Consider the following 13,622-nt stretch of genomic DNA (forward strand, 5'->3'; position numbering starts at 1 on the left):
TTTGATTTGACAAATACTGCTATTTCTAAGATATATATACAAGGTAATGTTAAGATTTTATATTTTCTGAAATAAGGTTGACAGCTATCAGTTGATTTTACATTAAACATAGACCGAAGACATCTTTTCTGGGCCTTAAATGCTGTCTCCTTTTCGGTCGAGTTACCCCAAAATATAACGCCGTATCGTAGGTGGGATTCGACTATGCCATAATAGGCTGTTAGAAGTGCTTCAGTGGCAACTACTGGTGCAAGTGTGTGTAAGGCATATGCGGATTTGCTTAACTTTTTACATAACATTTCAATTTGGGATTTCCAATTTAATCTTTTGTCTATTTCCAGCCCTAAAAATTTTGTGCTATTGACTTCATTAATAATGTTTTTATCGTAATGGATGTTTAGGTTACTATCACCAAGTGTGCGTTGACTGAAATGTATTATTTTTGTTTTGCTGAGGTTTATTTTTAAGTTATTTTGATCTAGCCATGTTATCATTGAATTGAGAGATGTATTTATATCATTTTCGTATGTATCTTTATTTTTACAAGGGACTGATATGGTGCTATCATCGGCAAACAATGTTAAGGGTTGGTCTACGAATTTCGGCAGGTCATTAATATAAAGTATAAACAGTAAAGGGCCCAGTACGCTACCCTGCGGTACTCCAAATTTAACCTCACGTACCGATGATTCATAAATCTCTTCGTGTTTATTGACTTCATTGAGTCTATTAATCACAGTTATCTGTTTTCTGTTGCATAGATAAGATTCAATTAATTTTTGGATATTGCCTCGGATACCGTATGCATCAAGTTTATTTAATAGGGATTTATAGTGTACATAATCGAAGGCCTGCGTCATATCACAGAATATGGCGCAGATGGGTGTACGTTTATCGACTTTTTCTATTACATTATTTAAAAAATCATATATTGCCATATTAATTGTTCTACACTGTCTAAATCCCTTCTGTTCCTCACACAATATATTATTTTTTTCTAAGTATTTATATATTTCTGTATACATGTATTTTTCAAATATTTTAGAGATGATTGGTATGAGAGCTATCGGTCTATAGAAATCCATGATCTCCCTGTTCTCTTTTTTAAATAATGGTTTTATTATTGAAGTTTTCAACGCATCTGGATAGATGCCAGCACTTATGCAAAGGTTTAAAATGTAGCTAAGATGTAAGCATATATCATTTGCAACTGACTTAAGAACCTTTGTATAAATACCATCGTACCCTACGCTATTAGTGTTTTTAAGGGACATTATTATTTTAAATATATTATACGGTTCACTAGGTGCTAAAAATATTGAATTTGGTTGTGTGCTTATTCTATGAGGCTTAGGATTGCTTCCGACGTCGATTTTCGGCTGTATTTTGTCAACAAAGTGATTGTTAAAAGCATTACATATATCTAAAGGATCTGAAATCTTAAAGCTCCCCAGGTTAATGTTATTGATCGGGTTTTTAGGAATGTTTAATTTTGTTTGATTAATTATTTGCCATGTTGTTTTTGACTTATTTTTAGATTGTTTAATGTTATAATTGTTTTGTGACTTTTGAGTTAGTTTTATAATTTTTTTGTATAATTTGGAGTAATTACTAAAGGTTACTTTGTTGACTTGGTTAGGATTTAATCTTAGTTGCCATAGAAGTAATCTTTTCTTTTTACTACATAATTTTACTCCTCTGGACAGCCATTTAGGTTTTTTAATAATATTTATTTTAATTGTGTAAAAAGGAAAACATAAATCATAAAACATCTTAAAAGTATCTATAAATTTGTTATAAGCTATATTTGGATCATGGGTTTCATAGATCTCCGAAAAGGTTAAACTATTCATACAATCCTTGAACTTAATTATGTTTTCATTGGCATAGTCTCTTCTGGTCGAGTACCAGAACTTATTAGTAAATACTTTAGGAACTGGACATTGAAGCAGCTGTGCGGTGTGGTCTGACATCGCAAAATCTAGTACGTTGGCCCTACATGCTTTCTTATAATTATGCGCAAAATTGTCGATGCATGTCAGGCTAGACAAACGAGTCGGTTGTTTCAATGCTAGTTTAAAATTAAAATTTAGTAGTAGGCACTCAAATGATATAGATTGTCTAGTTGATTTAAGCATATCAATATTAAAATCTCCAGCAATTACAATTTTCTTTTGACGTGCATTGGATACATCTTTTAGGATAAACTCAAGTTTTGCCAGACAGTCATTTAAATTATTGATATTTGGTACTCTATAGATACATATTACTATAATCTTATAATCAATTAGTTCGATTCCGCAGCATTCAAAAACTCCTGGTGAAGATATATTAGCAATTTTTGGCAATTCCTTAAATCGATGTCCGTTTTTTACAAGGATACAGGCTCCGCCTCTTTTTTTTTCCTTTCTGCTATAACATGCCGCTAGACAGTAGTTTGGTACATTTAACTGATTTTCGTAGCCTTTCATTACAAAATGTTCGGTTATACATATAATGTCTACATTTATTTGTTTTTCAAAGAGATCGTCTAAACAAACAGCTAAAACATCTGACTTTTTTAATAATCCAGCAATATTTTGGTGTAATATATTTAAATATTTATTCGAGAAAAAACAAGTCATTCATTTTGTTACAAGAAGTAGAATGAGGGTACCCATTCTGGGTATCTGTACATACCATTGTGCTTTTCTTGGGTGTAAAGGGCGATTTATAATCATAAAAATTAATATACTGTTTTAAATTTTTATACAAACATAGAAACCCTCTTTTATTAAGTTTGCCAGTATTGTATGAAAACATGTCAAGAGAGACAGGAACATTTGTATCAAAGAAATATGCAAATGTACAGTTCTTAAGTTCTAATTGTAATAGTTGATTAAATATTTCAACCTTATAGTTATATATAGGAGCACCACATACGTATGTGGGAGTACATATTATTATGTTAGTATGATTAACATGTTCTAGACTTTCTTTTAATGTGTTTATAATTTTTGTATAATCACCTGATAGTTCTAAGTCTTTTTTCCCTAACATTATAATACAGTAATCACTCTTATTGTAATCTACCAGTTTGCCATCAATGTTCTCAAGTAAGTGCTTAATATCACAATTGGGTCGCATATACCGAATATATTCAAAATCGCAGCTGAATGTATCTTCTACTATCTGCAATGAACCACATGAGTCGGTATTAGTTAGGATACATAGCTTTCTTTGCTTGTTTGATGTATCTCGGGTTATGCTTCTGCCTGTAACAAGTTCCTGGTCTATTTCTTTCCTTTGGAATGACTGTTGTAATTTCGCAATTTCCATGTTGAGCTCAGTTATCTGATTCTTGGCTTGTTGTAGTTGTTGCTGGAGGTCAGAAATGTTTCGTTGAAGGTTTAATATATATTCACTGGATACATTTTCATTTCTTTCTGAAGTAGGTAGTTTTTTCTGTTTCTTTGTAGGGGACATGGTATGAGGCATTGTGGACCGTTGTTTTGAGCATTTCATAGGAGTAATAACTTCACTTGACGCTTTGATGGCAATATTTTTATTTTTCAATTTACCAACATCTTCTTTTAGATTTGTGTTTTCTTGCTTTAATTTATCTATTTCTTCATTTGCTAAATTAAGTCGGGAACTGAGTAAATCGACTTGACTTTGAAGATTTTGAACAGTGTTTTCATCGGTTTTTATTAAAAAGTCTTGAGTAAAATATAAGTTAACGATTCTGAAAAAAATGGTACATTACACAAATATTGCTTTCTATTAACACCCTTAAATAATTATAATTATTTTAAAATATTACAGCAGGCAACATTAACCCCAAAGACAAAAAAAACCAATCCAATATCAAAATAAAACCGACAATTTAAACTTAAAACTATTCTAAAATCGAACGAGATCCAGCGATTCGAAAATAGAATTCCATTTTCATTTTAAAAATGGAACTCGAATTTCGCTCTGCTGTGCAGACCTAATGGTTTTTATGACACATTCAGGAGTTTAACAGCCAAATGGATAAGTAGTCTCTATCCAACCAGCTATGTGTGGGGACATCACTAGATAAATACCTATATGTGCTAGGGATGGTACGTTTTGTTTGTGATATTAGCTTTTTCAACATTGGGAGTGAGCGTTAAGAATTTTATAGGAATACTATACACAGTCAAATCTTAATATTTAATAGCGGGCTGTAATCGTACCTGCGTTGGATTATTGTTTTAATAGAAATAAGGTATAAGGTTTAATTAAGGTTTTACTAAATCCTAGTGATGTTCTCAAAGACATAATCCATTCAGTAATGTATGAAGGATCGATCAGACATAGCTAGATGATAATTGCCTAAATATTTCACTACCTACCTATTTACCCAGGTACCTGCCTTACCTTTTGTTGCAATAACTGAAATGTAATCTCGCATAAAACATCCAATCAATTACAGCACAAAGGAAATTCCAATTCCATAATTCACTGTAATCTTGAAGTGGTCAAGACAAGGGGTGCCACCCTCATTCTAAAGTTATTTTAAGCAATGTTATGTCCTAAGTGACCGGCAATCGGCAACCCTTAGTTTAAATCGGGAGGATTAAGGGTGGTTTACATGATTTTATATATATTTTTTTACTTTAAAGAAACGTTTTCGGTTGATGTTTATAATGATGCAGACATATATGAGAATTAATTTATTTTTTAAAATTCTATTAACTTCACCCAAATACTTATTTAGTTTAATAAATAAACATGGAAATGTTTCTTAGGTAATTAATGATAAGAAAAACTTAAGTTTGAAAGTTTTGTTTGTATTTACAGAAATATACCTTAAAATGTGTAAGACTTACACGATTACTAATTATTATTTTTTTATAAATCTTACAAACGGACACATAAAGACTAAGTTCAAGAGTTATCAACTTGTCACTTATAAACGTACAACTCAATAGTACAAGTAGGTATTATATGCTTAGCACGACAAGCCAAAGTGTTTCAAGGTACTGTCACATCACCTGATAATTATGTAAATGTCCAACAATAACTCTACTACGACACAATTTTATTAGTCACACAACACTTCGTGGTAGTTCGTAAATAAATAGACATATTACCCAGAATTGATCGTTAAAATCGATAAAATGATAATATTTAAATTGTTTGAAAATTAATTAATGAATAGCCTCCTTTCGACATTGAGTCATCTTTGATGTTTTTCTAAGTGCTTTAAAAAACCTCATAACAAACTTAATGTCGACTATTCGTGTTTTTCTTCTTCAGAAGATCTCAAATTCCTAACCCCTCAGAGTTTAGAAGTATAGTTATTGTATAAGATCAAAGAAGAATCGAAAGTGTGTAGTGTGTTTGGCAATATGCAAAAAACGTACACCCAAATTTCCTCGTTTAGCCGTCTTTAGCTGTAGTTCACTGTTTTAGTCTTTAATGTGAATTAAATTTATAATGATAAAAAATAACTAAAGTCGAGAACTAAAGTCTGAAATTAAACCGCGATAAAATCCGTAAAAGTAGTTTAAAAAAAAAACAAAAGAAACATTTTAGGTGCCTACTGAGTTCCTATTTATCGATACACATACCCTTGCATACTAACCTCATAATGATTCATATGTTATATCCTTATATTTTTATACACACACATGTACCTATACATATAAAATACAATAATCCTGTCTTTATGTGTCAATTATACGAAGCAATAGGTATCATATTTGCTTAACAATTTGCATATCGACTTATTGTTTGGCTCATCAGTGGTACTACAATGGTGAATTGTCTAGACGTAATATTTATTTAACGTAAAATAATATAAACAATGGGACTTTTGTTGTCATAAGTAACTTGTGGCGGGGTTAATTAGAAAACAATTAGTAATAAAAAATGGTAGAAATCGGTCTATAGCCGGAAAAAAAAGTGATTATAATAAAACAGGGGTTTTCTTTTGTAAAATAAAGTATACGAATACTGTATTTATTATAAATCCGTTATACAATTATAAATCAGTTAAAAATAAAAACCTTCTTTTTCTATCTTATTGTCTAAGGTGATTAGTTAATTTAGGTCTAAAAATGTATATGGCTTATATACGTTTTTAACTGTTCAACTACCTTCTTTAATTACAAAGCTGTTTTAGAATTAAAAACCTGCCATGAAATACACAAATGATATTTTTTTTTTCAATACTGACCAGTGCTATGTAACTCGCCCTTAACTCTAACAGTTTACTAACGTTTATCGGGAAAATCAGATATACGAAGGGTTGTTTCACATTTCTTTATATTTTTAAATGCTATTAGTCCCTAAGGCGCAGTTATTCCGGATAAGGGTTAAGTAAAAATTTAAAAATAAATAAATTCCTTTACGGTTGTGATTACAAAGATTTTCATTTGAGATGATTCTGATTTGTTTTAGATTTTTTTATTTTTGTAGATTGGAATTTAACGGCGAAAAAATAGTTCAAAAGCCAATTACTTTTACTATTAATATTACCTATCCTTATTATGACTTTTATATCGATTCCAAAAAAAAATATAAAACACTACGTCGCATTTATGCAATATTGGGATTTATGGAAAGATTTCAAAATGCTACCTTAAACCTCTGCAAAAACGAACTCATTCTTTCCCAAAAACACATACATCACAAAAAGCACCTATCCAACCGCATCACCAAAACAAAGAGCAGGACACACGGAGAGAACCTTTAAAAAAATCGTAAAAAGCGACAATTTTGGAATAGCCTTACTCAGGTGCCGATAAAGCGCTCTCGTGGGAGAAAGGTAATCGCACACGATCGTAAAATGGACACTCCGCTTAGTTCGCACCTTCCTTAGGTACGGCTGTAAAAAAATCCGCTGATGTAGACTTAGCTTAGTTTCATTAGGTTATATGGGTTTTAAAAAGAGGTTTGATAGCAGATTTTAGGCTGCTTTTAAATGTACCTATTTTGATTATCTCGTTTGAAAAGCGTTGGAGTTAGAAAGGAATGATTGTTGAACTATGTACCTACATTTTTATTGTTTTAAGGTATGATTTTGATAATTTAACTGATTATCATTGAGATTTTAATAAGCCTACAAACGCATTCTAGGTAGCCGACCCCAACATAGTTGGCAAAAGGCTAGGCCAATGATGATGATTTTAAACTTAAGCCGCGCTTTTATCTTGAAGTACTTAAACCTAAATTAAAAAACGTCGCAAACGATAACAAAATGCGCAATAACCAAAAAAGAACTTTACCTCACAGCATTAAAATATAATTCGAAAAAAAACAAAAAACATGCAAATTAAAAAGTAATTATACAAAAACATCTTTCGGTTTCAACTGAAATGCAAATTTCGAGTTTTAAATGTAAATGTATGAGTCCAAAGTGTTCATTAGTGACTCCGCCTTTGGGCGGGCAGTGGGTGTGTTGGGGCCACACCCACAGCTGGGCAAGAAACTGGGCGGATATTTTGTTGATAAGAAATATTGTGAGAAAGAATATGTAGATATTTGAAGTAGATACGTAAAGGTGATATTATACCGGAGAAGTATAGTTGACTTATCATCACTAGTTCATTTGTCTAATGTAGACAGATTCTCTCTGTAACGAGTATGTTAGTACTGATGTACATAATTACAAGTCACTTATCAAAAATTAATAATGTAAATAAAGCAATAGTTTATAATCCTAAACAAAGTACGTGTCAGTTCTTTGGAAAATTCTATGAAGAAGAAGTAAAGTGTCTACTTATCACAAATAGAAATTGTCTATCTACTCTAATTCGATTGTCGGTTTAGTTGTTCTAACTGGCTTGTTTTAAGTCTGGAACATTAAGTACACGAAAATGCACGTATTAAAAAAAAGCCAACGTATGGATAACCGCGTATAAAGAATATAAAATTCTTCACAATGACACAAACAAACAAAACTATACTCCCAAAAAATCCCAAAAAATTAAACCTCTTTTTATACAAAGTTCTGCTATCAACGCCAAATCTAACCTCTAATATCTCTTTACAGCATCCTGGAACTGCGAAAAGAGAAGAGTAGAGACGCAGCGCGCTCTAGGAGAGGCAAAGAGAACTACGAGTTCTACGAACTGGCGAAGATGCTCCCACTACCAGCGGCCATCACCAGCCAGTTAGACAAGGCGTCCATCATAAGGCTGACTATAAGCTACCTCAAGTTACGAGACTTTTCCGGACATGGAGACCCTCCGTGGAGTCGCGATCCTCCGCCGTCAAGTAAGGCTTTGAAAGGTAAGGTTGCTTACCGGTTTCTTATTGTAATACAAAATTAAGCAAGACTAGCTGTTCCTCGGCTTCGACTGTTTTAGATCGAAAATGATCTCACGGTAAAAGAAAATCGGGATAAAAACTATCCTATATATTAATCCTGGTTATAAATCTGTGTACCAAGTTTCGTCTAAATCCATTCAAAGGTTTTTGCGCGAAAGTTTAACAAATATCCATACATACAAACTTTCGCGTTTATAATATTATCATGTAGTTAAAGAATAGGACAGTGCTAAGTAGCAGTTTTTGAACGTCACATTAAACAAGATAGCACCGAGTATCGCCCGACCTTCACTGCCCTCTAAGTACTCTAGCTGTGGAAAAGAAACGCATAAGCAGTTAACGAATAAGCAATAAACTCTTCAGTAGAGCACATCCACTCTATTTACAAATAAATTGAACATACTGTGTGGACTTCTTGGTGATTAAACTGCATTAGACTTCATTAGATTTAACCAATTAGAATTACATTGTTAGAGTCTGCTGATCAAGACGCTTAATAAAATCGGTTCAGTCTGAATTTCTCTCGTAACTATCACAGAATGTATGAGGATTTTAGGTACTCCTACTTTTTGAAGTCAGTTCAAAAGAAAAACTTCACCAAACCATATTAATTCTTCCAATTTCGCATCCTTTTTATACCTACACATTTCTAACCGCGTGTTATACTTAAACAAACCATAATCCTTTACAATTTAAACTAAGTTACCTCTAAATTTACACCGTAAATATCCAATTGCAACCCTCTACCATGCAAAATGACAGACTAGCTTTAAAATAACGCGGAGGGTTCGCAAATCAGATTTGCCTTCGTCAAGTCATTGTCTGCTAACCGCGTTACCTCGCCCCTTGTACTGGGAGCAAAACAAGTACTGTCGGCAGAATAGGTTCTAGTGATTGGCGGTTATTAGTCGTGGAACGGAATTATTGGAGTTTCCGAGACTAGTGATTTTCTTTGGTTTTAAGTGTTTAGCACGTTTTAGAATGTTTACTGCTGAACATATTTCATTAAAATTAAGTAAGTAGAGATCATAGTATGTAAATGTAGAGTTTCGAATTCAAATCTTAAAAATCTTGTCTTTTCGAATAACGCATAGTTTTGTAGTTTAAATACTCCGAAAAATTTCATGCGATCCCAATTTTTGTTTTGTTTATAGAAAAAGATCTGTTTTAATACAATAATTACTTATTAAAAATGAGTTTTACACTCTCGAAGACAAAAAAAAACAATAATATTTAAACAAAAGCAGCCACAGTACGAATTCAAATAGGTAAATCAAAACACAGGGAGACGAGGCGTGTACAAATATATGCCTTGTCAGGGGACACTGATATATGCATTCGAGCAAAAAACATTTGTTTTACTAAATCAACCTGCATATGAGCTTTATTGAATAAGTACGTACCTACCGTACCTACATAGACTATAGGTACATGTAGATAGGATCTATATTTTGTTTGTTTCTTTTCTGTCTTATATTCGTAAAACTGAAGCTGTTATTTCTTTATAAACTTCTGCCCAAGAGTATTTCTTGTGGAACAGGTATGTGATAAATTAATTAATGCAAAAAATGGTATCTCATAAAAGTGAATGTAATTTTCACAACTTACTTACTATTTTTTTTAGCAATATTTAAATGAATATAATAATGAAAAGTAGTAAGCAACTTGCACATAGATCGTATATTATAGTGGTATGTTCACATTGTAAATATCCACAGTCATTTAAAAAAAATAAATAATCGGTGACTGGTCAATAAGCTTTTTAAGCAGAAATGTTACTATTTTGTAGACGAGAAAATGCTATTTACTGCATGTAGCAGCATCTTACTTCCGTCGTTTTAAATCGTCTCAGTCTTCTGTATCTACATATAAATTTGTTTATTACATGTAAATGTTTACGCATGTGTAAGTGATTGATATAATCTAATTACCAAGTTAATTCTGAGACATGTTGCATCATGACCGCATTTAAATGTCACACAGAAATAATTAAGCTGCTTATTTTGATTTAAACAAAGTTCATTTACAACCTTTTCTTATTAAGGTACCTACTATATTACAGAAATAAGAGATACGTATTTATTCTATTAAAAATACAAATGTGTACAATAAATAGATGTTCTTCACTGTCACCTTGACAAAGAGCTTTTTAAACGCACAGTGCTCTAAAATTCGTAACAAGTGTACCAATAAAACGCCCCACGACAAATCCAATTTTGGCCCCTAATGCGCTTAATGCGACCACGGGGCGAATCACTACGTATGCCACTGTCATTTTAACTCAATTTTAGAGGTGGGACCCACAGTTGCGTATTCAAATAAAAATATTCAAGATAATAAAACATGAGCGTTTAGGGGTGTCAAAATTGTCTTACAAAATGTTATTGTGTGGATAAATTTTGTAGTTTGAATACACTCGCGTATGCAATAAAGATTTGGAAAGGTATTTGGGAAATGTACTTCGTATCGTAAAAATTGTCTCATGTGTTGCATCAGAATTGTTCAGCAATTTATTGTGTTCATACATCACTTATGTTTGCTATAAAGGGCTTGTGAAAGCTTTAAATGCATGCGTTTGTATAATAAACAGTTTAGGCCTCAGTCTATTGTGGGGAATAAAATGGATTTTGGGGAATATTTTTCAAAACAAAATAAGGAAGAAAAATCTATCTTTTTCTTCAAAACTAAAATATGAATCATAGACTAAATTGTATTTTTCTTTTTAATAAAATAAAAGTAATGATAATATCGACGATGAAGCACATTTACCATTTTCGTCCAATTATTCTTATAGAATCAAATAAAAGTAAGAAACGTAGGTATTAATAACCAAAAACATAAAAAAGTCAAAGAATATTAATCAAAAACACAAAATTAAAACTTGACTGTATCATTCGCTTAAATAAATACCCCAAAACGGCGTCACCATCTCTAAACACCAAAATCGTAACAAGATCACAGACCCAAAGAAACGAACAAGCTTATCTAATAATCCATCTGTCAACATCCAAATTGTAAAATACACCTTTTACATTAAAAATAACTAATTAATTCGTTAGGGCCGCCCCCCAATGTAACAATACGCGGATGAATTGGGACAAAATTTTTAATCTAATCAATTAACAATCAGTGCAACCGATATACCGCTTGTTAGTGGTGGTTATTTGGCGAACGTGACTCGTATTTAAATTCTGTTAGGGTTCGTTTGATGATTTTGTACTGGCGTGTTTAATTGTTACCACTGTGCGGCGTCTTGTGGCTTAGACAATGATGATGATTAGGTTGTTTTTTGGAATCGTGAAGGTGATTTTTTAACTGTTGTGTTTTGGTTTTCAGGAATTGAGTCATGAATGAATCATCGATGTCGGGAATTGTAACATTTGACAGGAAATCGATTAGATAGAAGTTTTACATTACGTTTTATTTACCCATTGTTTCAGTCTCTTCTAAAATCTAAATATCTTAGTTGCTTAAGACTCGAAAATAGAAAACTCAAAAAAGCTCGCTTTCAGTTTTGTTTGTTGTTGAGTTGAGTTGAAAAGTTGAGTTCTGTCATTTAGAAAAAAAGCAATCAAACAGTTCTTTTCATGTTACCTATCCTTCATTTCATATCAGAGACTATAAAAATTATACACAAAAAGAACTTACATACTTAGTTGTAACTTCATGAATCAAAACATCTACTTCTACTCAATTATAATCAGACCACGAACATGTCATAAATTCTGTAATTATACGTACCTTTAACATTCTAATTTATTCGTCTGACACAAAATGTCAACGACGCCAATTTGACGTCAATTATAGTGAATGATGGTGAAGTAATTGAGTGACGGGCATGTTCTAAGGACCGGATAGTTGATTGAGAGGATATATTAACTATTAATGTCCCGCTAAATAGTGTGAAAGATTTATCTAGAATGATCTACAACTGAACTATAACTGCACAAGTTGATCGATCGTATGTTGTCCGTTGAGGCCGTTGAGGGTGACCATCTATGTCAAAACGGGTTCAATTGAGGGTCCTGGCTGTTATACACAGCTTTGACAGTCGTTAAGGGTAGAAAGTCGGACAACCAGTCTACTAAGGCGCTGTTGCCCAGGTAACTGGGAAGGTCAGATAGGCAGTCGCCCTTTGTAAAACACTGGTACTTAGCTGCATCAGGTTAGACTGGTAGCCAAGAGTCTGTATAAACTGAGATACATAGAAACTAACAAGAAAGCATACTAACAGTATTCGTATTGGCTAATGGCGTAATAGCTAAGGAAAGTAGATATTCCTCTAAAATAAAAAAAAAGCAATTATGTTCTAAACCAAATATCTCCGGAACGAACGAACGTTCTTTCCAGACTCAAATTTGCTAATTAGTTATTTAAAATATTTCTTCAGAACTTAATTATCTATTAATAGAGTGCAGACAATCTTATTTAATTTAATTAAAGCAGTTTGCAAGAAAACGTGATCGTAACAGAAATAGAAAAGCAATTAAGACTGATTACAATTACATAACTTAACCCGCTCACTGCAGTGAACTTACTTAACTAAAAACTTTTGAAGAATAATTCTATTTAACTATTTTTCTTTTTTCTACTTTAATTTCCAATTCTAAGCTTAGTAAATGTTCTATCTAAATCAAGAATTTTATCTCAAATAGGCCGATTTCCAGGCAGTTTCAAAACGTTACAATAAAGACTCAAGGTGCACGGTTCCAAAAGTTCACTCCTTTAGTTATAAGTACGGTTTTGAAATAAAATAAATATATACTGTATCTCTTATAAATAATTAATAAAAATATAAATTAAAAAAAGCATTCCCAATGATAATTAAACTCATCACGTCTCACGAAGTTCACAAACAAAATATTTCAGCTGAAATATATAATCGAAACAGTATAAAACAAAACACAATAAGAAGCCATATTTCTCAATACAGACAAGGCAGATAAATTCGACAAATTAACTTCTGTGTAAACACATGTTTCGTTCCCCATATTGCCTGCTTGGTGGCAGCACCATTGATTTATGGGTATAAGGGCGTTCGCTCTCGCGTTGAACAGACGTGTGATTTTAACTGGTTACGTTAATCTTTTATGAGGTGATATTGCATTTTCGTTTCCGATAAATTAGGTATAAATATTGATTGGGATGAAAAAAGTGTGGTAAAAAATTGCAAGTTATGTTTTTTTTCGTATAAGGTGTTAACAAAGTCTAGGGAAATCCATTAAAAGTAAATTTCAAGTAAAAATAGTCTTAGGGCCGATTTTTCAATCGCCAGATAACTATTATTCGACGAATATGTTTGACGTTGACAGATTTTGTATAGAAAATATGTCAAACGG

General features: G+C 32.2%; 1 protein-coding gene across 1 annotated transcript in view; it reads left to right on the forward strand.

Moving 5' to 3' along the window:
- LOC113499602 (protein trachealess-like) overlaps positions 1-13,622 on the forward strand; it is a 50,247-nt gene that overhangs the window by 13,987 nt on the left and 22,638 nt on the right. Inside the window, exon 2 of the mRNA XM_026880117.1 lies at positions 8,006-8,244. Coding sequence (XP_026735918.1) covers positions 8,006-8,244 — 239 coding nt within the window. The remainder of the gene's footprint in view (positions 1-8,005; positions 8,245-13,622) is intronic.

This window comes from Trichoplusia ni, chromosome 12 (assembly GCF_003590095.1).
Source record: "Trichoplusia ni isolate ovarian cell line Hi5 chromosome 12, tn1, whole genome shotgun sequence".
NCBI classification, from domain to species: domain Eukaryota; kingdom Metazoa; phylum Arthropoda; class Insecta; order Lepidoptera; family Noctuidae; genus Trichoplusia; species Trichoplusia ni.